Here is a 27,448-nt window from a genome sequence, read left to right on the forward strand (position 1 = left end):
AAGGTAAAGGACCCCGGACAGTTAAATCCAGTCGTGGCCAACTCTGGGGTTGCGGCACTCATCTTGCTTTATTGGCCGAGGGAGCTTCCGGGTCATGTGGCCAGCATGACTAAACCGCTTCTGGGGAAACCAGAGCAGTGCATGGAAACGCCGTTTACCTTCCCACTGGAGCAGTACTTATTTATCTACTTGCACTTTGACATCCTTTTGAACTGCTGGGTTGGCAGGAGCAGGGACCGAGCAATGGGATCCCCATCGTGGGGATTCAAACCGCTGACCTTCTCATCAGCAAGCCCTAGGCTCTGTGGTTTAACCTACAGCGCCACCCGCGTCCCTTGAGAGTAACTTACTAGGGTCCAATTAAAGGAATATATGCACTGGACTATGTGTGGATGTGAATTTGATGCATGAGGTTCGGATGTAACCCCCAGCTTAGGCCGCTAGTTAAATACAAACCTTGTGACTCCAGGTGGCTGGGATCACATGTTCAATATATCCTCAAGTTGGCTGACTGGACATTATTACACAACCACAAAGGAAATATATGAAAAGGTCAACTCTGGCAAATTATTTACTCTAATGTGGAGTGCATGTTGCAGTGAGGTCTCCTGGCACCCTTTGCAAATCTTTTTAATTCTAAAACAAAGCAGGTTAGGTAAATAGGCTAGTGGGGTTGGTTTGACTCCCTATAGTTTCAAAATTCCACTGAAAAAAACGGTTGTGTCCCTGTGGAGATGGCAGTATTGAGTCAGTGGCTCATGTGCTTCTGGCTTGCACTCTTTATAAAGATTTGAGGAGTGAGGTTATTACCCATCTATTATTGCCCATTCCAGGTCACTCAACCATTCCTCCTGTGTCCTTTCTTTTAGCAGATCAAGATGATCAGGTGGCAGCAAAAACTGCGAGGTTTTTAGCTGGGGGCAATTAGAATAAGATCTATTATTTGATTATTGATGTAAACCTCCAAAATGTAGCTTGTAGACTTAAATTTTTACCTCTTCAGTACATTATTTTATTTTATTTATTTTATTGTTATGGCTAGTGGCAGATGCAAATAAAGATTCTTCTGATTTTTATTCCCTATAGTTTCTTGATGGGATGGCATTGTGGTAGGGTTAAGCTGAAAGATAAGGAGCTGACAGTTGGTCAGTACGCCTCTAGTGCTGGAAACTAAAATCAACCAGCCATTGGGGCAGCTAGGAGGAGAGGCCTTATTTTGCCAGTCTTGGGGAGAAGTCTTTCTGTGACCAAAAAGGATGGAATCAAAGTCTAAACAAGTTTTCAGGGCAATCTTCCCAGGTTGCAGTGGAATGCTCTCCTGTCGCTAAAACGGCAAAGCGTCGGAAGAATGCAAGGCTGTATCTGCCCACAAGGCAGTTACAAAGATCCCACATTGACTTCTGAATTCTCAACATGCCCACATCCATCTTTGTGTCTAGACACCCAGAACCACAATGAGTTTCGAGCAAAGCATTCCCATAGCTTCGCTTCATTGACCGAGGGAGCTCAGGTTGCCCCTTAAGGCCTAAGGTTACCAAAACACGTAGGTCAAACGTTTAGCCCAGCAGGGTCAAAAGCATGGAAAGTCGAGTTAATGGCCAAACCAAGGAAAAGAAAACTGCCTTCTAATGATTACGAGATCTTCATTTCTCAAAGAAGAGCTGAAGCTGTGGAATCCTTCCTAACAAAGGCCAACATTAAGAAATTGAGGCAAGTGACAATATTGCCTACATTTCGTACCAGAAATGGGTTTACCTGCTTGGACAAATGGTTGGGGAGAGGGCATGAATGTGTGCCTATCAGGGCAAAGGAACCAGTTTGGAAAAGGCTGGTACTTTTATCCCAAAGAATTGCAATGCTCCAGTTGTCTTCAGCAGTCACCTCTTAGCAGTCACTCATGCATTTTCCATATTGGTGTGTTTGATATTTTTATTTTGCATATTTGGGCCTGGATGCAAAGGACCCAGAGCCCAAACAGCCTGCAGAGTTCTTTTCTTTTTTTCTTTTTTTCTTTAGAGTTCAATGGCAAATTGCATATATATTTTTATAACATTTTTAATAGCATTTTCATAACGTTTTTTCTATAACTGTAGAGTGTAGTTTATAGCGTATTCTTCCAAGATGGAAAGACAGAGGAAAGTCTATGACCCAGTAGCTGAAGTAAGTAGAATTACTTATTTGTAGTTACACTCTCTGTCTACACTGTAAGTACACATAGTTCAGATCACTAGAAGTGTTGGCACTAATCCTATCCTGCTCATTCATTTATTGATTGATGACAATCATAAACCAACTTTCAATAAGATTAGAAAATTCTTGTTTCCTCCCTATCAAATGACCTAGCCCATTGATCATCCCCAATGCCTGGTGCCAAAGGGCTCTTCGCGTGGTCTTCAGCCCATGGCTTGCATTATCCCTACATGTGTGCATTATCTTCACCCAGGGATGCAAATGTTCTTTGTAGTCAGCTCTGCAGGTCACGTTTGTTTGCCACCACTGGGAATGCACAACTTTTGTGTGTTGTTGGGGAGGCCTTCAGGGGAGATTGTGCAATGGGAATCGTGCAGGTGTCGGATTGCCACTTCGCAGCTGGATTGCATGGATCCAGGCCCCTGCCTATTGGGAAACAGAACGTCCTCCTAAAGAGTCACCTAAAAAGTCGACCCTCCACATAAACCACAATACGGCTTCATTGCTCCTGCTTTCTTGAAGTGAGCAAGAGCCGCATTCATTTCCCTTTTTTACTTTTGGGAAAGAATTCCAGGTCTCCTCTCCTTCACTCCTTATGTCACCACAGAACTGTGAGAAGCATTCTGATTAGACCCAGGCAACATGCGGCCATCCAGCTGTGAGATGCTTTTCATCCCGCACCCGGAGAAATGAAAAGATATCTGCAGAGTTGTTTTCTTTACTGCAGAAGAATTAAAATATTGCCTAGATTTAGAGTTATCAGCCCTTGTTCCTGCATGATGAAACCTAATTGTCATGAGCCCCATGGAGGTGTCATGGAGGCGAGGGGAGGATCCTTAGGAGGAATGAGGGGAGCTCAGGGTGCTGGATAACCATGGGGAGGGCCATAGCATGAAGAGGGAAGTGAAATCAAGAAGTGCTTGTGGTTAGCCAGTTGTCTATACAGGCATTCTCCCACACGGGTGTGTGTGTGTGTGTGAGAGAGAGAGAGAGAGAGAGAGAGAAAGAGAGAGAGAGAGAGAGAGAGAGAGAGAGAGAGAGAAATTGTGTAAAGTGGGGAGCATCCTCTGAAAAGTCTCTAAATGCCTATTTCCCCCTGCTCTCCAGCTCTCTCTTCAATCCAGAACAAAATATCTGGAGTTGAAGCTCTGGGGCCGTCTGGCTGCTGCTGCTGCGCTGCCCCATGTGCCAGCTATTACGTAGGGCGACTGAGCAGCCTAAACAAAGCCCTGCTGCACCTCTGGTCTCTTTGGGGCTTCCCCTGTCCTATATATACAGGGGGATGCCTGTATAAGTAGCTCTCAACTTACACACTTTTATTTGGTGCACGTTCAGCTTTGCATACTTGGCAAAATAAATTAAAAAGGGGGTGAGAGTCTGGGGGGAAATACTTTGGCAATCTTACCTGCCATTGAACACCATGTGTTTTGAACATGCACAATTTTGCCTTTATGCGCTATCCGCAGAACGTAACCCCTGCGTAAGTTGAGTATCATCTGTGCAACTTAGATACCTCCTGCACTGTGCAATCTCTGCTGATCTGATTCACTCATCAAAGACTTTGGCAGAGACAGGAGTTCAGGTTCTTTGTATGGCAGCAAAGGACAGGACACTATGCTGCTTAAGAGTGATGAAAACACACGAGATACCCCTTTAGAGAGGAAACATTAAAGGCATCTCCATAATGCAAATGGAGCCTTTGGTATCAGCTTCTGCCACACGGCATCTCACGCTGCACTAAAGCCTTATACAGACAACTAATATCAAAGAGTTTCCTTAAAGGTGTTTTATCCCCCCCACATTTCAATCAGTTGTTCCCAAACCCTAAGTTTGTTTTTGAAAGATATGCAAACTGGATCTGCCTAGCTTACTTTCTTACACGTTTAATAATTAGAAATATGCTAATGCATTAATTTCAATAAAGCTGGTGTGATCTGTACCTTGGAGTTTTATTGTTTTCGGCAATCGAGAAGCAGAATATGCTGCCGCCAATTATGCAAAGTGCCGATCCGGCCCATCCAATGAACAAAGCCGCTCCTAATTCATACCTGCAGGTAAGCGATACATTCTTGCTTCGTAAATTGTTTAATCAGAAAATAGGTTTCATTCATTTCGTATTTTTGGTGTGACACAGATAAACAAAGCCATGCAACATATTAACATATATTTTCACTGAACAACTTTGTGGGAGCAGTACATAGCATACTGCAGAACAGAACAAAAAGTCACCAGAACTTCTGCTGTTTTGGATATTTGCCTTTTTCATTCGCCATGTGTTATAGTTCTAGACTCCAAACACCCTTGGCAAGCAACCGCCACAGGCACGGAAGCATGTCCATAGATTCAGATGGATTTTACTGCCAGCAAAACAGGTAATCCCTGTTAAGGCTGATAATAGATAAATGAATGTCAAAATTTTGACTAGGTTTCCCCCCCCTCCCCCAACTTCACTTACTTGGAAGTATGACCTATGGAACTCAATAGGACTTATTTCTGAGTAGACATGGTTAGCAAAGCACAGAGCTTTCAAGATAGGCTTACAGAACTCCCCAACAAGCAATTAAAATATATATATATATATATATATATATATATATGCAGGTTTTGGTGTCCTCGGGTGTCTTCCCGTGTAAAAGTTGGGGTGTCTAGGCGACGTTTCGACGAGGTCTCACTCGTCATCTTCAGGCTGGTGCTTTCGGCTTCTTGTTACTGGAACAGAGCGGGATCTCAATGTTTGAGTTCCTATAAATACTGTAGAGGGGGTGTGGTGTCTAGCCTCCAATGTTCTGGGCAGAGAGGAAGTTCCCAGGCTAGTGTGCCTTTTCTTCTTTTGTTCCTTAATTACTTGAGAGATACCTTGAGTGATTTCTTGAGTGATATCCTGAGTACCACTTAGGTGGGTCATTAGGTGTGGATTAGTTGCTAAAGAACGCCAACACCAATCAACCATACCAGACCCAAACCCAGACCCTCTCCACAGATGAATTACTGACACCATCCAGTAGCCAATCCATGGTGGCACCTCCGGATGCTGCACCCCCCTGCAATCCCTACACAGATCTGGCTGACACAAGCCACAAAACAACAGCTCGCCCCTATACACGAAGCCAAGCCAAAGCACAACTAAGTGCAATACAGCCATCTTCTCAGGAAAACTCTTCACAAAGTTCAAGAGGTCAAGACACAAAGACTTTAGCAACTAATCCACACCTAATGACCCACCTAAGTGGTACTCAGGATATCACTCAAGAAATCACTCAAGGTATCTCTCAAGTAATTAAGGAACAAAAGAAGAAAAGGCACACTAGCCTGGGAACTTCCTCTCTGCCCAGAACATTGGAGGCTAGACACCACACCCCCTCTACAGTATTTATAGGAACTCAAACATTGAGATCCCGCTCTGTTCCAGTAACAAGAAGCCGAAAGCACCAGCCTGAAGATGACGAGTGAGACCTCGTCGAAACGTCGCCTAGACACCCCAACTTTTACACGGGAAGACACCCGAGGACACCAAAACCTGCATTCCTGTACCCGTGAAAATCTACGAAAGCATATATATATATATATATATATATATATATATATATATATATATATCCCATCCTTCCTCCCGAATGAGCTCAGGGTAGCAAACAACAAGACTCAAAACAATGGGAGCAAACCCCTCTTTATAACATTTTAAGAAACATTCTGATACGGGTGAAAACTGGGGAAGATCTAAAACAACATATTGAGGGCTACATGTGTTTATATTGCATTTTAATGATGTGAACTGCCCTGCAGGTATAGGGAGGTATACGAATTTAATAAATATTATTAACAATAAATAATCCCCACTGTAGCAAATTAAAATAATCACTGCTCCCTCCTCATCCTGTACTTTAGCCTCTAGTAACCATGTTTTGAGCAAGCTAGTTTTCACTCTCTTGAGCCAGATACAAAAAAAAAATATTTTATGGAAAATGCACCACCTGTATCTGAAGTGTGCATGCACACGAAAGCTCATACCAAGAACTAACTTAGTTGGTCTTTAAGGTGCTACTGGAAAGAATTTTTTTGTTTTTGCTAAATTTATGTGTGTTAAGCTGCCTGTTAAAGGTATAAGGTGCAAGAATAAGGCCAATAAAAGAACATGGTAATCCTAAATATTGACTGTGGGTGTCCTAAAGCAGGTAAGTGAGTTACAGGCTCATGCAGCCTCACTACTTTTACAAGTTTTGATCTACTTATTCAACACAGAAATAAGTATGACCAGCTGAAACATGCAGTCATACCTCGGAAGTCGAACACCTTGCGACTCAAACATTTTGGCTCCCGAATGCTGCAAACCCGGAAGTGAGTGTTCCGGTTTGTGAACATTCTTTGGAACCCAAATGTCCAACGTGGATTCCGTGGCTTCTGATTGGCTGCAGGAGCTTCCTACAGCCAATCAGAAGCTGCACCTTGTTTTCCAAACGTTTTGGAAGTCAAATGGACTTCCGGAACAGATTCCGTTCGACTTCCAAGATACCACTGTACTACATTCAAGAATACAATTTAACTACAACAACAATAATGATGATGATGATGCTTCTCTTTGGTGCTGTTTGTGTACCTCAAACCTTGCATTTTTGTATTTCTAAAAAACCTTCAGTATATTTGGATCAGCAGACTCAGTTCCAGGCCAGGAGATTCGGTTGCAGTGAGGCACTTTGCAACATCCGAAAACTAGGGGGAGAATTTATATAGGTCTTCCCTGACCTGAAAGATCAGACCCTGTTCCATATGCCTGAATCCCCTGAGTTTGTGCTTTTATATGCCTTCATGATGCAGTTTTGCTCAATTTTTGTTTTAATTATATATTGTGTGTGTTTTTATATTATACATCGCTTACAGATTTTAAAAATCTTAACTGGTTTATAAATGCACTTTTGTTCCATTCTATTAAGTATTGTACCATTCCGTATTTTAAATATTTTAATAATAATAATAATTTATTATTTATACCCTGCCCAATTGGCTGGGTTTCCCCAACCTCTCTGGGTGGCTCCCAACAGAATATTAAAAACACGATAAAACAGCAAACATAAAAACTTCCCTAAACAGGACAGCCTTCAGATTTTGTAACCCACCACAAGATCTTCAGTTGACAGGCAGAAAAAGGACCCCGGACAGTTAAGTCCAGTCAAAGGCGACTATGGGGTTGCGGCGCTCATCTCGCTTTCGCTTTGACAGGCAGATTATGGATGTTCCAAGATAAATAAATTATTTGGATTATTAAAGGACTTATTATTACATGAGTCACATGCCTATCATTCTTATAAAAAAAAATAAAAAAAAATCCGCAGTCAATACTGATTTGATGGCGTGGGTGGTGCTGTGGGTTAAACCACTGAGCCTAGGGCTTGCCGATCAGAAGGTCGGTGATTTGAATCCCCGTGACGGGGTGAGCTCCCATTGCTTGGTCCCAGCTCCTGCCAACCTAGCAGTTCAAAAGCACGTCAAAGTGCAAGTAGATATATAGGTACCGCTCTGGTGGGAAGGTAAACGGCATTTCCGTGTGCTGCTCTGGTTCGCCAGAAGCGGCTTAGTCATGCTGGCCACATGACCCGGAAGCTGTACGCCGGCTCCTTCCACCAATAAAGTGAGATGAGCAGAGTCGTCCGTGACTGGACCTAATGGTCAGGGGTCCCTTCACCTTTACCTTTACCTAATCATTTATATCTGGGGCATTTATCCAGCAATCTTTTATGTTGTAGCATGTAAAATGTGCACACACACCTTTAAAACTTCCTTGTGCAGCAGAAGAGACAGCAGCCTTTCTCTCACCTGTTTTTCATTTTCTGGACTTGTCATCCACCATCTTCTGCAGCAAAGAGGTTGCATGGCAGAGAAGCAAATGACAGGCTCAGGAAAGAGGCAAGATGCAAAAAGAAGGGGCTGCCTCTTTTCTCAAATTTGAGAAAACTGGCGAATCTGAAAAGCCACGTGCATATAAATCTATCTGCAATCTATCTGTGCTCCTGAACCCACTTAACTCAGTGGGGCTTACGTCCGATTACACCTGTATTGGACCACCTGTATAGTCATGCTACTTTTGATGGGACATTTCTGCCTGCATTTTGCATATGTAAATTAAAGCATATCGTAGAAATTAAGGAAACAATTGCAACCCACCTACATATCTTCGAAAAGTCCCAATGCACACCCCTCCCTCTGACTTACTTTTGGGAAATATATGTGGGATCAAAGAATTCTGACGTGATTCGATTTGCATACAGGGAGCAACCAGCCATAGCACACAGCCCTAAAAAAAGCAGCAGATGGAGAACCAGATGTTTAGTTAGTACCAGATGTTCAGTAACTGGATGACGATCATGAAATTAAGAAGAGTTTTACATCCACTTGGTGTAAAACACAGAGCGTTTATAATTTCATATTTACCGCACAGTATGAAAATAAAGCCAGCTAAACAGGCAATTTTAGCTTTCGTCTGGTCCGAGCCTCCAATTTTCGTACATTTCATCCCAACCAGTGCAAAGACGGAGCCAAAGAACCCAAGGCAGACAGCGGCAATCATGAGTCCTCGACAGGCTTGGATGTAACCTGAAAAAATACAATGGTAAAAACTGGTATTAGGCAGAAGTTCAACTTCCATAATTCCAGTGCAAATGAAACACTCCTGATCTTCCTAACCCCAGAGGCAGGGGTGTCCCAGGCTGAGACGGTGTGATTTCTGCAGCTGCTGTTGCAAAATAAAGAAGTATGGGACGGAGCAAAGGAGAATTTCTGAAACAACAATGGGATATTAGCTCTGCCCAAGGCATGACAGAGAACAGCAACAACCAGGAAAAGATAAGCCATAACATTTTACAAGGGCAGGAAGAAACACCATGAACAGAATAATTGCCAGAAACAGGAAGAATAAGAATATAGTTTGACTGCCTCACCTGTAGTTATTATAAATCATTTAATTTGTCAGTACGAATGGAAGCTGTTAATACTGCAGCTGTTGTGTAAGGGATTGTTATCTTGACTGGAGTGTAATTGAAACTAAGAATTTGGAACGCAGAAATAAAATCATCAAACCATCAATTCTAGCACACACCTATGGTAAATTATATAATTTGGTATCTTAATGATTGGTATTAGTAATTGTATTATAATTTGGCATTGTTATAATGTGGCTATTATTGGACTGTAATTGAAAACTAATAAAAATTATTATCTTATATGCTCCATCCTTCCTAATCCCTCACATGCAAATTCCTTCCCCTTCCCTTGTCAGCCTTAACCATGGTTTTCTTTTACAGCTGCACTATATTAACTATGGTCAGCACCTTGATAGGGTTGCCATATGTCTTCTTTTTCCAGGACATGTCCTCTTTTTTCAGGATTAAAATTTCTGTCTGGGCAGATTTTTAAAATTTGGCAAAATGCCTGGGGTTTTTTTTGTTTTTTGTTTACAGTAACCCAAGACATTTTTAAAATAAAAACAATTTTAAAAGCCCCACGTGCCGTCCTCCCACCCCTCACTACTAGCAATATATCACAGCTTCTATAGCCCACGTATAGTAGGAGTATTTAAAAGTAGAAATGGGCCAATGTGTCCTCTTTTTTGCTCTTCCAAATATGGCAGCCCTAGAAGCAAACCGCACAGGAGGACTTGGCACAGACAGGGCAGGAGGGAGTAAGCATTTGACCCCTCAACATGTTCCCAGTCTCCTAACTATTGTCAGGAGAGCAGGGACATTGAGTCTGCAACAGATCATTGTCCAGCTTACTACGCAAAATTATAATTCTGCTTGCATTAATTGGGCTCCTTACAATGCACGCTGCTTTGAGATCAATGTGAATAAGTAGTCTGCACATCTTTCTAAAGAAATAATCCATTAGCCATAGACTGGTTGGACACAGAGGAATGGCGGGAGGAACCAGTGTGGAAACCACCGAGGGAAAAAGGCTCAGAGCCCGGGCAGTGGAGGTGGGACAACGAGGAGTGGTCAGAAGAAAAAGAGGAAGAAGACTGGGTAGAGGAGGTGTCGGAAGCTGAAAAGGTAACAGGGCTTAGAGGGCTGGGAGTGTCTGTGCCAAAGAACAGTCAAGAATCAGAGGCAAGAGAGTTGAGTGAGGGAGCCTAAGAGGCAGAGATGAGTCAGGCTGGTGAAAAGTCACAAGTATCTCTGGATAGCTCAGTTGCTTAGAGCAAGGTGCTGATAATGCCAGGGTTGCAGGTACAATCCCTGTATGGGACAGCTGCGTATTCCTGTTGCATTACAGGGGGTTGGCTGGACTAGACAATCCTCAGGGTCCCTTCCAACGCTACAATTCTGTGATTCTATGATTCCCTCCTACTGCAACAAGCTCCCCTCCTGCCTGGTCTCCCAGAACCAGAAGAGGCATGAAAAGGGAGGAGAGGACAGGTTGGCTACACACAGGTACAGTCTCTGATTGCTTGGGGAAAGCCCTGAGGAGGCAGGGACTTCCAGTCCTGGCAACTGATTTTCTCCAGTCTCAAGCAGTATGATTGTCAGGGACTGGGGAGAAAAGGAATGGTGGAGACCACCTCCCCAGCTTGACCCTTCCAGGGAGGAAGAAGAGGAAGACAGTTTAGAATTACAACAGGGGGTTGAGGGAGGTCACACTTCAGAGGCAGCTGATTGACACAGTGCCTTCAGAAAGCATTCCAGACCCCCCTCTCCCAAAGCCGGGCGAGCCTTGAAAGTAGAAGAGCAAAGAGCTCAAAGACAGAGGGCACTTATCAGCACCCGTAGGAGAGACAATGAGATTGACAAATGATTAAGTGGGAGAGGTGGGAGGGTGCAGATTCACTTGGGGAAACGCCATTATCCAAGAGGCTGGGTACTATAGCCTCTCTCTCTAAATATTGAATAAAAAGCAGATAGTAAGAAACATTTCCTTGTCTTTGTACATTCCTGGGCAACTGACCGGACGTTGCTGGCAGCAGCCCGACGATGTGCTGCTGCTCACACCAAGTACCTCACGCCAGAAGTAGTAGGGCTGTGGCAACTACTAGTTTCAACAATTCCCACATTTGTTTAGTAGCATGTTGCATGGCTGGATAAAACTATTTTCTCTCCACTGTTGCCATAAAATTTAAAGCAGCGCAAGAACATAATTTTGCGTAAATACTCTTAAATAGCCAAGAGTCTCTTGAGGCACTTTCTTCCTCTTTTCCTCTGATTGCTAGCTCTGCCTGTCTTCAGCAGACGTCATAATTTCCGACATCCACAGAAATGACGCAGAGAAACCTTGTCATACCAAAGGGATCATCCACTGTTATGGCGTTCAATCAGCCATTTGCCTTGTATTTTTCAACAAGGAACTTTAACCCTGATGGTAGGGAGAATTGGGGTAGAGGGAATTGCTTCTATTGGACAAGGTCCAGGGTAAACTTTTGCTAAATTTATAAGCAACTGTGACATTGCCTATGACAAGGGCTTTCAAAATATGCCTTCTTAGTGCGGAATGGGTGAGTGGTCATAAAGACTTTTGCCATAAGGAAAAGGAAGACTTTCTTAACTGGTCATAAGATAATCTCTGTAGAGGAGAGAAAGATGGTTTGGTTTTGGAGCAGGAAGCACGTGAAACGAGAATGAATTGTGATTTCCTTTAAATGTAGGGATTTTTGGCCAGACACCCAAAAAGTTTGCTAGGGAACCTTTCCCCAAAGTTTCTAGAACAGGAAAAGCTTCACCTGTTTAATATTTGTACCCTGGATTCAGCCAAAGGCACAGGCGCAGGCTCAATTTAACACACAAAAATGTAGAGAGAATTAAAGGAGACGGACCACAGATTCCCAATTATATTACCCTTGTGGAAAATGGACATTTGAGCAAATCCTCCGTCGCGCTTTAAACGTAACGCTATGTGAAATCATTAAGGGTTGCTGACCAACAGCCCAATCCGAGCTTGAAATTGCCTTTAAGCAGACCTCTGACCTTCCATCAACCATAAATACATAGGCATGATTTCAAATTCCAATGCAGGCACGCAGTGCAGCTTGGCAGCCGCATACCCTGCGACAAATCTCACTCTCCCTATTTTTGCTGCCTATATGAAACTGCAAAAAAAGAAAGAAGGGCATTAAACCTGGAGGACCAAGAATTGTTCCTCCTGACCTGGATTCAGATTCAGCTTGGTGAAAACCTCACATGGGTGTGCAGACTTGCTTTAATGTTACTAAAAGTGGGTTTTTATTCATAAGCTCTTCCCTTTGTGCCCTTGCCCAGTTCTCTTCTTCTGTAGCTACTTTGTGGGTTACATTCTTCAGCTACACCTGTAGATTCAAACTAGCCAAGGAAGCCATTATTTCCCGACAGGTCCAATTTATTGGCACCGTTAGTAGCTAATTAACACATTAAGGGTGGTGAAGCATGAAGGTATTTACCCAGAGGTCCTTTCCCGCCTAATTTATGGCTAAATCTCCTAGGCAAAGCAGTAAACATTCACCCCAGCCCAAATAATTAGCGTCTGCTAAAAACAACATGGCTGCCATTTGCTGGTCAAAGGCCAGCACATGTTTTGTTAGGGAGACGGGTAGCAGGGGGTAGAGAAAGCAAATGTGTGATCAGCTCATTGAACCAACACAAATTCACAGAGTGGCAGGATAATAATGAGGGAAATGGTCATCCAGTCCCAACTCCCCAAGGCAGGATCAGGCAAATGCAATTGTTCCTAAAGGGATTAGTTTCCGGGCATGTCAAAAGGAAAGTGGAAAGTAGGAAGCATATAGGAACATCGTGGCAGAGGTACCCTTCAAGGTAGTTTCAATATATTTACAGTAGGTAATTAAATGAGAAAGTGAAAGTGGCTATGCAGAAGATATTAAAACATAAATAAATTTAAGGAACCGCAGAAAGAGAGGGAAGGATGTCAAATTGATTGCAAAACTAACAAAATGTATAAATAAAAACTAACAAAATTATAAATAAAAACTAAAAAAATAAGATTTAGATAAATCACAGAAACTTCCTTAAGATGCCTGCTGAAATAGAAAGGTCTTTGTAAAACATCTGAAGTTCAATTGGGACAGGGGGGCTGTCCCATCCCAGACAGTGTGGTGGAGTCCACAGAGCTGGGCATAGGAGCAATAATAATAATAATAATTTATTATTTGTACCCTGCCCATCTGGCTGGGTTTCCCCAGCCACTCTGGGCGGCTTCCAACAAAGATTAAAAATACATTAAAATGTCACACATTAAAAACTTCCCTGAACAGCGCTGCCTTCAGATGTCTTCTAAATGTCAGAAAGTTGTTTATCTCTTTGACATCTGATGGGAGGGCGTTCCACAGGGTGGGCACCACCACCAAGAAGGCCCTCTGCCTGGTTCCCTGTAGCTTTGCTTGTCGCAGTGAGGGAACTGCCAGAAGGCCCTCAGCACTGGACCTCAGCGTAGAGACGCTCCTTCAGGTATACTGGGCCAAGGCAATGGGGAACTCACTGAAGATCCCAGTGATTAGGCAGGGCTATAAAGGATCAGGAAGGACTCAAGGCATTCTGGACCCAAGCTGTTCAGGGACTGGCAAATTAAGAGATAATTCCCGAACTTAGCCTGGTAACATATCAACAGCTAGTGAGATAATAATAATTTAATACTAATAATTTATTATTTATACCTCGCCTCTCTGGCTGAGTTTCCCCAGCCACTCTGGGCGGCTCCCAACAGAATATTAAAAACACAATAAAACATCAACCATTAAAAACTTCCCTATACAGGGCTGCCTCCAGATGCCTTCCAATAGTCAGATAGTTGTTTATTTCTTTGACATCTGATGGGAGAGTGTTCCACAGGGCGGGTGCCACTACTGAGAAGGCCCTCTGCCTGGTTCTGTGTAACCTCACTTCTCGCAGTGAGGGAACCACCAGAAGACCCTCGGAGCTGGACCTCAGTGTCCAGGCTGAACGATGGGGGGGGGGTGACGCTCCTTTGGGTATACTGAGAGCTTTTAAGCATCTGTGTTATATGCTAGGGGTGGTCTCACCCCACCAAAAGTCTAGCCACTGCAACAGGTTGTACATGACACCAGTCAAGCTTGCAAAAATTTACCATTTGCCTGATAATAAATGTTGGAAATGTAAAGATAACGAAGGTACATTCTTTCACCTTTGGTGGACATGCCCAAGGATTAAGGCTTTCTGGGAGATGATATATAATGAGATGAAAAAGGTATTTAAATATACCTTCTTGAACCAGAGGCCTTTCTCCTGGGCATGGTCGGCCAATTGGTGTTAAAGAAGGATAGAACTTTTTTTATGTACGCCACAACAGCAGCAAGAATACTCATCGCAAAGTATTGGAAGACACAAGATCTACCCACTATGGAAGAGTGGCAGGTGAAAGTGATGGACTATATGGAATTGGCGGGAATGACTGGCAGAATCCGAGACCAGGGAGAAGAGTTGGTGGAAGAAGATTGGAAGAAATTTAAAGACTATCTACAGAAACATTGTAAAATTAATGAGTGTTAAAATGATGTCGGAATGAAAAGAAGCGGTTTTAGCAATAATGTTAAAAAGGAATATGTAAAAATGGATTGATAATAGATGAAAAAATAAGGCTATAATATGTTAAGATAAAGAAATAAGATAAAAACAAAGAGGGAAAGGATTTGCTGAATTAACCATTAGAATTGGAATACAAAAAAGGGAGGTGTGAGGAGGTCAGGAAACAGGTAAATGAAAAGTAAGACATAGAAAGAGGGATTTATTTTTAATTGTCTTCATTTTTTTCTGTATTTTGTATTTTTTGTTTTTTTGTTTTCTTTTTTCTCTCTTTTTATTACTTTTGTAACCTTTTTTTTCTCGAAATCTTAATAAATATCTTTTAAAAAACCCCACAAAAGTCTAGCCACTGCAATGGCTTATGCTTCGTTGCTCAAGAGCCCTGCAGGGATTGGGAAAGTCGTGAGCATCTAAACATTGCTTTCATTGAGGAAGGAAGCATAAGCCACACAGAACATTATCAATTGGTTCTTCGTTGTCATCCGTTTATCTCGGGAGACAATGGAAGACTGTGCCTTCAGAGGTGAAGTCAAACAATTGGAGAGTTAACAATGGGCTCCTAGCATTTGAAGAAAAATGACACAACAGTCACTTCATGTGGGCATGATGCTAAGCCATAGCTTGTCTGCTTCCCAACCTCCCCTAAACCCCCTGGCATGGCTGTGGGCAATTAGACTGGAAGTTTCTGGTTCCTTTTAAAACTAATTGTAGCTTGTTATTTTGTCTGAAGCAGGAACTACAGTAAGCTTTAGCAACGGTTTATTCAAACAAGCCCGGATCATAAACCATGGTTTTTAAGTTCACTTGTTCAAACAAACCACAGTTGGAGCTAACCACAGCTTGTCCCAGTTCAGATATAATGACAAAGCAGAATAAACTGAAAATGGAAGTCACTGCTTCTTGTCACAGCAGTGGGGAGGCTAGATAGAAAGCACACCAGGACTCTTGCACCATCAATACTTGTGTAAAAGAGGGAATTTCAGCAAATGTAGCAGGTGAGAGGAGAGATTACCGGTCCAAGGGAAATTTGTGTAACCCTAAACCATAGTTAAGTGTTACATCAGAACCAACCATTGCACATTACTTAATATTAGGGTTGCCATATTTCAAAAAGTAAAATTCCTGACACCCACAGGAAAGTTGTTGAGCTTTTTTGGGCGATTTTAAGCTTTTGCCCTACACCTGGGTTGACATTTTGTTGATTTGGCAAAATTACCCCCCGATGCCATTTTTACACCCGAAAACCAGGGCATGTCAAGAGTTTGCCAGGCAGGACCTGTCAAGCCGACTTAATATCCTCACTCTGTCACTTTTCCTAACTTTCTGAAGCAATCTTGATTCCAAATGCTGAACACAGAATTGGGAAATAAAGAGGCTATTTCCATGCTTTGCCACCACAAATGCACAAAAAGCGGTGTGCAATAATGGCATCTAAAAAAGAAAGAAAGAACCACAATATAAAATAAGCAGCAAGAAAGAGCCGAAAGCTGGAATATTGTCAGAAAACCACCCACAGTTGTACAAAACAGACCACATACATATTTGCAAAAGGAAAAAAATGCAAATGAAGCTAGGACTAGGAGCCAAGAATCAACTTTGATGAGCCACTTAAAAATTTGTGAAATAGTTGCACTGGTATCTCGGGTTAAGTACTTAATTCGTTCCGGAGGTCCGTACTTAACCTGAAACTGTTCTTAATCTGAAGCACCACTTTGGCTAATAGGGCCTCCTGCTGCCACCGTGCCGTCGGAGCACAATTTCTGTTCTCATCCTGAAGCAAAGTTCTTAACCTGAAGCACTATTTCTGGGTTAACGGAGTCTGTAACCTGAAGCATCTGTAACCTGAAGCGTATGTAACCCAAGGTACCACTGTATTTTTAGAACGCTATTCACTCATTTGCTATTTGAGTACCACATGGTTGCAATTGCTTATCACATGCAGCAGAAAGTCACTCTCTGAAAATAAAGAGTTGCAGAACTTTTAAAAGATGTTTTCTTCCTATGCCCCTAGGTGAAAGGATAAGAAATGGACATATGCTTTCTAGAAAGATGTCTAAAGCAGAACTGAGTTCATGGCTGCCGGCTGCCAACCTTGAGACCTTTTTTGTTTAAGAGCCAAAGGGCAAAAAAGCATTCCTTAACAGCCACCCAAAATAATAGCCAATTCTGAGCTATGACAGCCACCAAAACCAAAATAGCACTCAAACAGGGCAAACAGTTCAAAAGGGCAAACAGATTAGAAAGGGAGCTGCGTAGCTTTTGTTGTCACCTTGCTCTTTCTCTAAAGCGGGTCAACATGGTCTGAGGACCCCAGTATATCCACATTCAATACTGATTTTTAATTGCATATTTGTTGCGATGCCATCAAACACAATATAGAAGAAGGAAAAGAAGTAATAAAAGCACAATTGAAAATCATACAGTTTCTAGCACATCACATCACAATTGCTACAACGGGGGGCGGGGGGGGCGGATTACTAAGTCATCTCCAAAGACCATCAGGAATTTCAAAATGGTCCATAGGAAAAGAAATTTAAGGAACAGCTACTCTGAGGATGATCATTGAGCATCACATTGGATAAAACAACTCTTGTCTTTCCAGTATACAAGCATCAATACTGTTACTGATTTTGAGAAAGGAGACAAAGCCATTGCATATCAACAAAATACTCAGAGGCACGTGTTTTTACAAAACACAGGAGCAAAATGGTGGTTTCATTGCATCAGCCCACAACAGTTAAGGAGAGAAACCTATTTCCTTTTCTTTTTTTTAAAGTGCATTATTCAAACCAACTCGGTAGGTTAAAGACCAATATGGATTCACTACTCTTTTAATTGACAGGGAATTAATGAACACATCTGAGATGGAGGCGGCTGCAAGACTAGCTTCCTCAGCCCCACACATGGTGCCCTTTATGATGTCAGGTGCGAAGAAGGAGGAAATATGGCTGCCAAGGATCAACCAAAGGCCTTGAAGTGATCTTTTTCAAGGTAGGCTTGCTGTCAGTGCCGATCAGCTGATAGGCGGAAACAGGAAGTGCAGTGATCAATGGCACTGTAGTGTCTCTTAGGGAACTTAATAGCACAGTTAATTCCAATGGGCTTCCTGCAACTACCAGATAGCTGACCTCTGTGCTTCACTCTGTCGCAGTTACCATTATGGGTTTTTTTTTATCCTGTTTTTATTGATCAGGACAGCCTGTTGACTTTTCACAGCTGTCGAAAAGATCAGCAAACACATGTATTTTAAACGACACAGCTGACGCATGCATCGCATTCATCAATCTTTGCAATAACAGATGTGACCAATATCTGCACTGCTAAAGACTTTTTATTATTCTGCACCTAGATATCATTCTTGAAAATAAATGGAAATGTACAAGACAATAACACACCGCTGATCAGCATTTACAAGAAGCACGCTGGGATCATCCTGACGTTCCTAATGGGGAACTTTGTAATGCAGTCAATGCCTGCCTAAAACACAAGCTGTTCATTACTGGGAAATGATATATAATGAAATGAAAAGGATGTTTAAAATAACGTTTGTAAAAATAAAAACCATAGAAGCTTTTCTTTTGGGATTTATAGGGACAGAAATACCTAAAATGTATAGAACCTTATTCATGTATGTGACCAGTGTGTTTTTTCTAAAAAAAATGTTTAGGGGTACTCTCATTTTCCTACTCATATTGAAATACTACCCCTCCATGAGGCCAAACTTAGATTCACAAAATGTTTAGGGGTATGCGTATCCCTGCGTCCCCCCAGAAAAAAAGCACTGTGTGCGACTACAGCGGCAAGAATGTTACTTGCCCCAAAATGTAAAGAAGCAGAAGTTCCAGCAAAGGAAGAATGGATACAAAAACTTATGGAATATAAACGTGCGCTACTCTGGTTCACCAGAAGTGGCTTAGTCATGCTGTACGCCAGCTTCCTCAGCCAATAAAGCAAGATGAGCACCGCAACCCCAGAGTCGGCCACGGCTAGACCTAATGGTCAGGGGTCCCTTTACCTTTACCCATGTACTATCTGAAACCCAAGGGGCACACTGGTTGCCAAATGTGAAGTGTATTGGCTTTATTTTCAGCTCTCCTACCCCACTACTGGGGGCAATGAGAGACTTGCCCTGATTCCAAACTCAACTTGGTCCTGTGACATAGCAAACCAGTGGAAGTTACACTGGCAAAAGGGTAAGTCAAACTCTTTTTTATTGTTTTATTTTCTTTGTCAGGTTTGGGCTGGCTCAGCTGGTAGCAGCCCTGTTCCTGGAGTTTGGAATGGAAATAGGCACGTTACACTGGCATAATCTACCCTGGCGCAACTTACACCAGCTTCTTACAGCTTGAATTGTTCTGCACAGGAGCAGAAGTCGGGGGTGGGGGGGAATCGCAACCCTCTCCTCTGCTACACCTGCGCTCACGAACATTTATTACCAAAACTCAAATGATAAACCCCACGTTTCCATGCAAGACTGGAGGGGAAAAACAACAACCTGCACCTGTCAAAATTATTCTTTGCAGAACTCTTCAAAGAAGAGGATCTCTCATTCTCTTCACATCTGATCAGCCTAAACCCTAAGATGAAAGAAACTGAGCTTCTTTCAGGCCCTCCTTCCTCACCCTTAGGGCTCAAGTTTAAGGAAAGCTTCTGTTTCACAGGTATGGCTTCCCTCTGAGTGCATCCATTTACCCGGAGGACAAGGTGAAGACATCAATATTTTGCCTTTCAAGCTGAGAAAAGGAGTTGACGGAAGGGACCTCTGGGTCAATCGGTATAAAAACCTGCAATGTAGCACGACTTCTTAGCCTTAATGCATGTCCCGTGCAATAACAGAAGCTTTAAAACATGCCGACACCCGGAAGATTGAGGTCTTTGTTTGCCTCAGAAGCAATATAACTTTATGTGTTGTGACTAGAACAGCCACTCTATGGAAAAAGAAGGATAACAATGATGCACTAGATGTTTCTGTCTATGAGAGCTATACAAGTGACTCTGGAATAAGATTATTATATGGATGACCACATTGTTTGCAAGCAGCAGGTCCCAGGTTAAATCTCTGACATCTGTAATTTGGAGGGCAGGAGGAGAGAGAGAGTTAAGGGTCAGGGAGGAGGTGATAGAAAATGACATGCCCTAATAACATAATGACAAGCATCTATACGAGATCCAAAATCAGGAGATAGAAGAAACAGGAAGATCCCCAAAAGCACATTGGAGAAGATATTGCTCATCACATTTGCTCATCCATGCAATAAATAACAGGATGTGATAACATATTTATTCCCCTTGGCAGTGGCAAAGATAGCATGATATGGACCCCACCTCTCCTCTAGCACTCTAACCACTAGATTATTTTGGCTCTATTAATGCAGTGGACTTTTTAAAGAAGAAAATCGAGGCCTTAAATCAAAGACCAGTGGATCAAATACACCAGTGGATCAAAAATGGATGAAGCATGGGGAACACTCTTAAAACACAGAGGCCTGCCTTGTGTTTTTACATGAATAGAAAGTGTCCTTTTATTTAAAATGCATCTCTGGGTTATTTGTGGGGCATAGGAATTTGTTCATTCCCCCCCCCCCAAATATAGTCCAGCCCACCACATGGTCTGAGACATGCCCACAGCTGAAAAAGGTTGCTGACCCCTGCTCTAAAGGCTCTGTTTAGGTATCATGGTCAATCGCCATTGATATATCTGCCTTCCCCAAATACTTGTGATAGCTGTTTAAAGTCATCTCATGTAATGATCATCACCATGTCTCACAACAGTGAATTCCATTCCGAAATGGTACTCTGTCAGGAGAACAAGATCACTGAGCAGGCAAATCAGCTCTCTGATTATGAGGGAAAGGACTGCCTTTAATGTTTGCATACAGAAAGTCCCATGTTTACTCTCCAGGTAGGGTTTGGAGAGAACCCTATCAGAAAGGCTAAAGAACTACTTGCCAGTAACCATGGACACTATTGAGTTAGATAGAACAGTGGTCTGACTCAGCAAAATGCAGTTTCCTATGTTATTAATGTTATTTATATGGAAGGACCATAGTTCAGTTGTAGAGCACCAGCTTTGTCTGCTGAAAAATCACAAGTTCAGTCTCCGGCATGTCCAATCAAAGAATCTTAGGTTGCAGGGCTGGAAGATGCTCCCAGCCAGAATGTGCAATACGGGGCTGTCATCCAGTGCTTTATAAGGTAAAGGATAAAGGGACCCCTGACCATTAGGTCCAGTCGTGACCGATTCTGGGGTTGCGGCGCTCATCTCGGTTTATTGGCCGAGGGAGCCGGCGTACAGCTTCCGGGTCATGTGGCCAGCATGACGAAGCCGTTTCTGGTGAACCAGAGCAGCGCACGGAAACGCCGTTTGCCTTCCCACCAGAGTGGTACCTATTTATCTACTTGCACTTTGACGTGCTTTCGAACTGCTAGGTTGGCAGGAGAAGGGACCGAGCGACGGGAGCTCACCCCGTCGTGGGGATTCGAACCGCCACCCTTCTGATCGGCAAGTCCTAGGTTCTGTGGTTTAACCCACAGCGCCACCCGCGTCCCCCAGTGCCTTATAGATCCTCCCTTATTCTTGCATGTTCTTCATATGCAAGGCTAAGTCATCACACTGGTGTACCCTACAGATACTAGCCCTGATTACAGAAACCAGCTAAGAATCCAGGAAGATTTCATGCTTATCTCAGCACAGGAACTGTAGGGAAGAGATGGCTTCAACTCTGGGCCAATTCAATCAGAACTGAGCTTAAAAAGTTTAGTATTTCAACTTTAGGATGGAAGTGTAAGTATGCATGTGCCATGCTTTTATAGGCATTTAAAAAAAAAAAAGAATAAAACATTAGACATCTCAGGAGTCTTTTGCTAAAGGTAAGGTGGGGAAAAAACCAAGGGGGACAATCAGATTGAGGTTGAATCCTGACAAGACAGAAGTACTGTTTTTAGGAGACAGGGGGCAGGTGGGTGTGGAGGAGTCCCTGCACTTGCATGGGGTAACTGTGCCCTTGAAAGACCAGGTGTGCAACCTGGGAGTCATTTTGGTATCACAGCTGTCCATGGAGGCACAGGTCAATTCTGTGTCCAGGGCAGCTGTCTACTAGCTCCATCTGGTATGCAGGCTGAGACCCTACCTGCCCACAGACTGTCTCGCCAGAGTGGTGCATGCTCTAGTTATCTCCAGCTTGGACTATTGCAATGCACATTACGTGGGGCTACCCTTGAAGGTGACCTAGAAACTATAACTAAGCCAGAATGTGACAACTAGACTGGTGACTGGGAGTGGCTGCCGAGACCATATAACACTGGTCCTGAAAGACCTACATTGGCTCCCAGTACGTTTCTGAGCACAATTCAAAGTGTTGGAGCTGACCCTTAAAGCCCTAAATGGCCTCAGCCCAATATACCTGAAGGAGCGCCTCCACCCATCGTTCAGCCTGAGGTCCAGCTCTGAGGGCCTTCTGGTGGTTCCCTCCCTGAGAGAAGTGAGGTTACAAGAAACCAGGCAGAGGGCCTTCTCAGTAGTGGCGCCCGCCCTGTGTAACGCCCTCCCATCAGATGTCAAGGAAATAAACAACCACCTGACTTTTAGAAGACATCTGAAAGCAGCCCTGTTTAGGGAAGTTTTAAATGTTTCATGTTTTATTGTGTTTTTAATGTTCTTTTGGGAACTGCCCAGAGTGGCTGGGGAAACCCATCATCATCATCATCATCTTCATCATCAAAACCAAAATCAAGCACTTTCAAGTCCCATTGATTTCAACTGCAGAGTTGAAGCCCTTGCTTCAATTTCTCTCACGGGTGTCAAATGAGCAACAGAGCTGGCTTTGGGTGGACTGTGCCTTAAAACCAATAGCATCCATTATTTTCCCTTGTCTCTTTCAGCCAACCACTGCCACCCCTGACCCCCCTCAAGATAAACAAAACAGGTACCTGAATATAAAATAATTTTAATATCTAGGGATTTCTAGGAGAGCTTTCTGATTCCAACAACACTTGTGCTTCACTATTTAGGTAACCTTTCACTATTTCCCCGTGAAGCCACTACAAAAGCTTAGCAACCATTCAATATAATAATAGCCATCCTAGCGCTGAGACAATTAACATACCAGCCAGTTTGCTACTCTTGAAGCGTTTATAATGGAAAGAGGAAAAACAACACAACCAAAAAAAACCCCTTACATCAGGACATAGCAGCATGTTTTTCTTTTGGTATTGCAACAAAGTGTTTAAACAGCTAAATATTTTACCTTTCAACTAATACCAGCACTGGGGGTGGGTGAGGGCATTGTTAAGTATTCTATATGATTTATGTTGTATTTGTGATGTTCCATCATGTTATTTTTATCTTTTGTTTGTAAGCCGCTTTGGGATTTATTTTAATAAAAAGTGGCATAGAAATAGAATCAATCAATCAGTCAGTCAGTCAGTCAATCTCTCAGATAGGACACCCTCCATGGACTCCATGGACTCTAGACCCACCCTACCCAGAGTTTTTTTTTGGGGGGGTCCCTCAGACAGGGCATTGGATAGGGCCCTTTTCACTTCTCAGGGGTGGAATTTGACCTGCCTCCCCCTTGCAGTGATGACAACTTCTTAAGCTCCTCCTACTCACAGGCTGAGCTGTCAGGGAAGGACCAACTGATGTCTCCCCTTGGCCAACCTTCTCCATGATGCCACTGCTACCTCTCATCCCTCACCTGTCCAGCAGCTATTTCACCAGCCCACTTGCTGTTCCTCCTGCTCCTTGGTCGGGGCAGGCAGGCAAGCGGTTTGGGTGGCAAGGAGCAGCGGCAAAACCAAGGAGAACTGGCCGGCAGGCCACAGACAAGTATGTGGTGCTATCAGGGATGAGTTAATAGCTACATGGCTTGTCAGATTATACTTCATTCCGTCCACTGCACAAATAGCAAAGCAGCTTAAAAACAGTTTAGAAAGAGGAGCAGGAATATGGAAGTTCTGGGTCGCACGATTCTTTCCCGCTATCAACTCCAGGCACATCTTTAGAGCAGCAGGAGTTTTAGGGTGCAGAGGGTGCCGAGCTGAGCAGGTACAACATTTAGAAGACCCAGAACCAAGGAGATCTATTTGGGGGTGCCAAATTTTGACCTCACGCCTGGGGCCACGTTATGAAAGATTTCTAAAGTCCGTCCCTGACGGAGTGTCCAGATAGGTCTGAGAAATGAGGGGTCAAATCTACCTAGCCCTTGTTCCCGAAGAGTAAGTGCTTGCAGGATACCATTCAAAGCACTTATAGGGGTAAGTGGTGTCCTCCCAAAGTGGTCCAACATAGAGAGCAGATGGGGATGGGAAGATGAGGTGCCCAAATGCATGCTGGGCATATCTTTGGCACCTGGAGGCAGGTGATGAACAGGGAGCTATTACATGCCCTGGTATAAATAAGTCACTCTTCAACAAATTGGGGTGGGTTGTTTTTTTGGGGGGGAGGGGGGAAGTTGCAAAAGAAGAGAAAGGCACCTGCGAAGGAGGTCTGTTTCAGCTGTTGATATCCAACCCCTTGCTGATTCCTCCCAGCCTACCTGCATATTCAGTAAAGAGGAAGAGGTAAGCACAAAGCTCCTTGGCAAGGATCATATCCAGGACTGTCTTAGAGGTACCGGCACATATTAGCTTCTGAGGAACTAGTTTATACGCTTTATTGCATAAGCTGAGAAAGCAATATTTTAAAAAAGCACTACATTCCAGATGTTGCTCGGGAAAGTGGGGATTTCTTTTTGTTCTTCCCCTTCATCAGGGTAGGAACCAGGGGGATCCCTGAAATCTGTTATGGCTGAGTTCCCAAGGTGCCTACCTTCGGAGTCAAGGGAAGACTTAAAGGGAAGAAGCTTGAATATTGTCAAAAGCTCTCCAAGACCAAAAAGCAGTGAAAACATTTGGCAGCCGCAAACAGTTTGGACTCCTATAGAGCAATCAGCAAACCCTTCAGCACTTAAAATAAAACACACAGCAATTATCCTGGGTAGCAAGTAAAGTTCAAAAACAAAGTATTAGCAAAAAAAGAGATGGGGGAAATGGTTCACAACTGTTGAGATGTTTCTATCTGTACTTGGGGGAAATATGTTCACACCTGTACATCAAACCCCCTTTTCTTATTATCATCAGCTGAAATACAAACTTTATATAATTTTAAGATGGAGACAAAAACACACAGAGAAATAAAAATCAGTGGGAGGGAAATGGTATAGTTTCAGAATTCATTTTAAAAAAATTGTGAAAATATTTATATTCCCATTCCCACGGATCTTAGAAAATGGATCAGAAGGCAAGCAGGTCTCCAGCCTCCTCGTACATTTCTTTGCAGCTGGACCTTTCTCGAGGCGTGTTTACTCGGAAGTAAGTCTCGCTGGATCCAACGGGGCTTACTCCCAAGTAAGGGGCGCAGAGAAGGTCCAGGGGCGCGCAAAGAGCCTCCACAGTGGCCATCGGGAAGCGCAAGGAGCTGTCCCTACCAAAAAAAAACCCTCTCCTTCTCCTCCCTCTCGCCCTCCCCACCATCCCGGATCTCCGACGAGACCCATCAGCTTCCAAGGGAGGCGGCGGATAGAGAAGAAGAAGAGGGACTTGCGCACCGTCCAGCGCCAGCATGGAAGGGAAATCCTTGCAGTTGGAGACGCCGGTGGAGTCGGTCACGCACGTCTTCCACAGGTTGGCCCAGAAGGTGGCCGTGGTGATGACAGTGCCGTCGATGGTGGACACTTTCCAGTAGTCCGTGGGCAGCGTGGACGACACCAGCACCCAGCCCGAGATGACCAGCAGGAAAGCCAGGATCTCGGCCGACGAGTTGGCCATGGCGGGGAAGGAGGAGAAGATGGAGCGCTGCGCTCTCGGAGCGGGAGGCGAGAGCGCACGGCCCTTCCTCGCAGCCTCGACGGAGCGCACGGAGCGACTGAGCGCCCCGGCCGAGCTCCCCACCCGGGCGGCAGCATCCTCCCGGCGGCGAGGGAGGAGCCGGCCGCTCCACGCCCCACCCCGGGCGGCGAGCCCTCGCGGCCGGCCTGGCCAGGGCGACGGGGCCCCGGGAGGAAGGGTGAGGCGGGAGGGGGGCGACGCCTCGCCTCAGCGCCGCCTTCCGAGGACCCTCCTCCTTCTGCCCTCGCTGGAGAGAGGTCTGTAGTCTGTAATTCCAGGTAAGGTTGGCCGTCTGTCTATTAGGATGATGGTTATTACATACCCTCCAACTTTTCTCTGATGAAAATAGGGACGTCTTGTTCCATAATAATAATTTTACTCTTTATACCTCGCCCATCTGACTGGGTTGCTCCAGCCCCATCTAGAATCGGATAACTCCAGACCCTCCAGCCTTTCTCTGATGAAAATAGGGCGTCTTATTCCATCATAATAATTTTGCTATTTATACCTCACTGTATGGAAGTGAGAGCTGGACCATAAAGAAGGCTGATCGCTGAAGAATTGACGTTTTTGAATTATGGTGCTGGAGGAGACTCTTGAGAGTCCCATGGACTGCAAGAACATCAAACCGATCCATTCTGAAGGAAATCAGCCCTGAGTACTCACTGGAAGGACAGATCTTGAAGCCGAGGCTCCAATACTTTGGCCACCTCATAAGAAGAGAAGACTCCCTGGAAAAGACCCTGCTGTTGGGAAAGATGGAGGGCACAAGGAGAAGGGGACGACAGAGGACGAGATGGTTGGACAGTGTTCTTGGAGCTACCAGCATGAGTTTGACCAAACTGTGGGAGGCAATGGAAGACAGGAGTGCCTGGCATGCTCTGGTCCATGGGGGTCACAAAGAGTCGGACACGACTAAATGACTAAACAACAACAACATCTGACTGGGTTGCTCCAGCCCCATAAAGCATAATAAACCATTAAACATTAAAAAAAAAAAACACCTTCCCTATACAGGGGTGCCTTCAGTTGTCTTCTAAAGGTTGTGTAGTTACTTAGCTCTTTGGCTTGGGGGGTCGGATAACTCCATACCCTCCAACATTTCTCCAATGAAAATAGGGACGTCCTAAAGAAAAGCGGAACATTCTGGGATCAAATTAGAAACCGGGATGGATTCTGTAAATCCAGGACTGATCCCTGACACCAGGATCTATTATTATTATAATCATCATTAATAATAATAATAATTCAAATTATAGGCCACCCTTTATCCAAAGATCCTAGGGCGTTGTAAAACATTAGGAACGTAATTATGCAGCATAATAATAGAAACATGATACACACACATTTAAGAGGCCATAGATTATTTAATGACCAAAGGCCTGGGTAAAAAGGAGTATTTTCACCTGGTGCCTAAAGATATGTAATGATGGCACCAGGTGAGCCCCTAAAAGGAAGCAAACAATATTACCCTCCATCTAAAAACCCCCACCACCAGCCTGCCTGAAAGCATTCTGAGCTGGCCTAAGACCAGCAGAGGGAAAGCAAACCTTTGAAATAGGCTTTGAAGAACACCGCCCATTTTTGCTGACTTGAATTACACCAGGCTGTCAGGTCATGTGACAAAGCTGAATGGGTTTAGAATCCAGGATGTATTTAAGCTTAAGATCTACAGGGTTGGCATCTGGGAAGATGCATCAGTAGATCTCTGGATGAGCCAAGGATGAGGGAGCTGAGCCAGGATCCATCCCAGAGGATCCTGCTCTGTAGGATTGCTCCTTTAGTGACAAAGCATCAAAAACGAAACTCCAAACCGTCTCCAGATGCTTCCACTTCTTGGTCACAGATCTGGAAATTGGGCCCTAAACGTCCCAGAGAACATGTGA

At 43.9% G+C, this 27,448-nt stretch overlaps 1 protein-coding gene across 3 annotated transcripts in view; it reads right to left on the minus strand.

The window, feature by feature from the left end:
* CLDN10 (claudin 10) overlaps positions 1-27,448 on the minus strand; it is an 89,605-nt gene that overhangs the window by 1,813 nt on the left and 60,344 nt on the right. For 2 of the 3 annotated variants that reach the window (XM_083735380.1, XM_083735379.1), the window contains 3 exons: positions 8,614-8,775; positions 8,395-8,476; positions 4,131-4,238 (listed from right to left, as the gene is read on the minus strand). In XM_083735380.1, the coding sequence (XP_083591506.1) occupies positions 4,131-4,238; positions 8,395-8,476; positions 8,614-8,775 (352 nt within the window). Of the gene's footprint in view, positions 1-4,130; positions 4,239-8,394; positions 8,477-8,613; positions 8,776-25,282; positions 25,596-27,448 lie in introns of those variants that run through there. The other variant, XM_083735378.1, reaches the window with a different exon arrangement.

This window comes from Podarcis gaigeae (genome assembly GCF_964106915.1).
Source record: "Podarcis gaigeae genome assembly, chromosome: 4".
Taxonomy (NCBI): Eukaryota; Metazoa; Chordata; class Lepidosauria; order Squamata; family Lacertidae; genus Podarcis; species Podarcis gaigeae.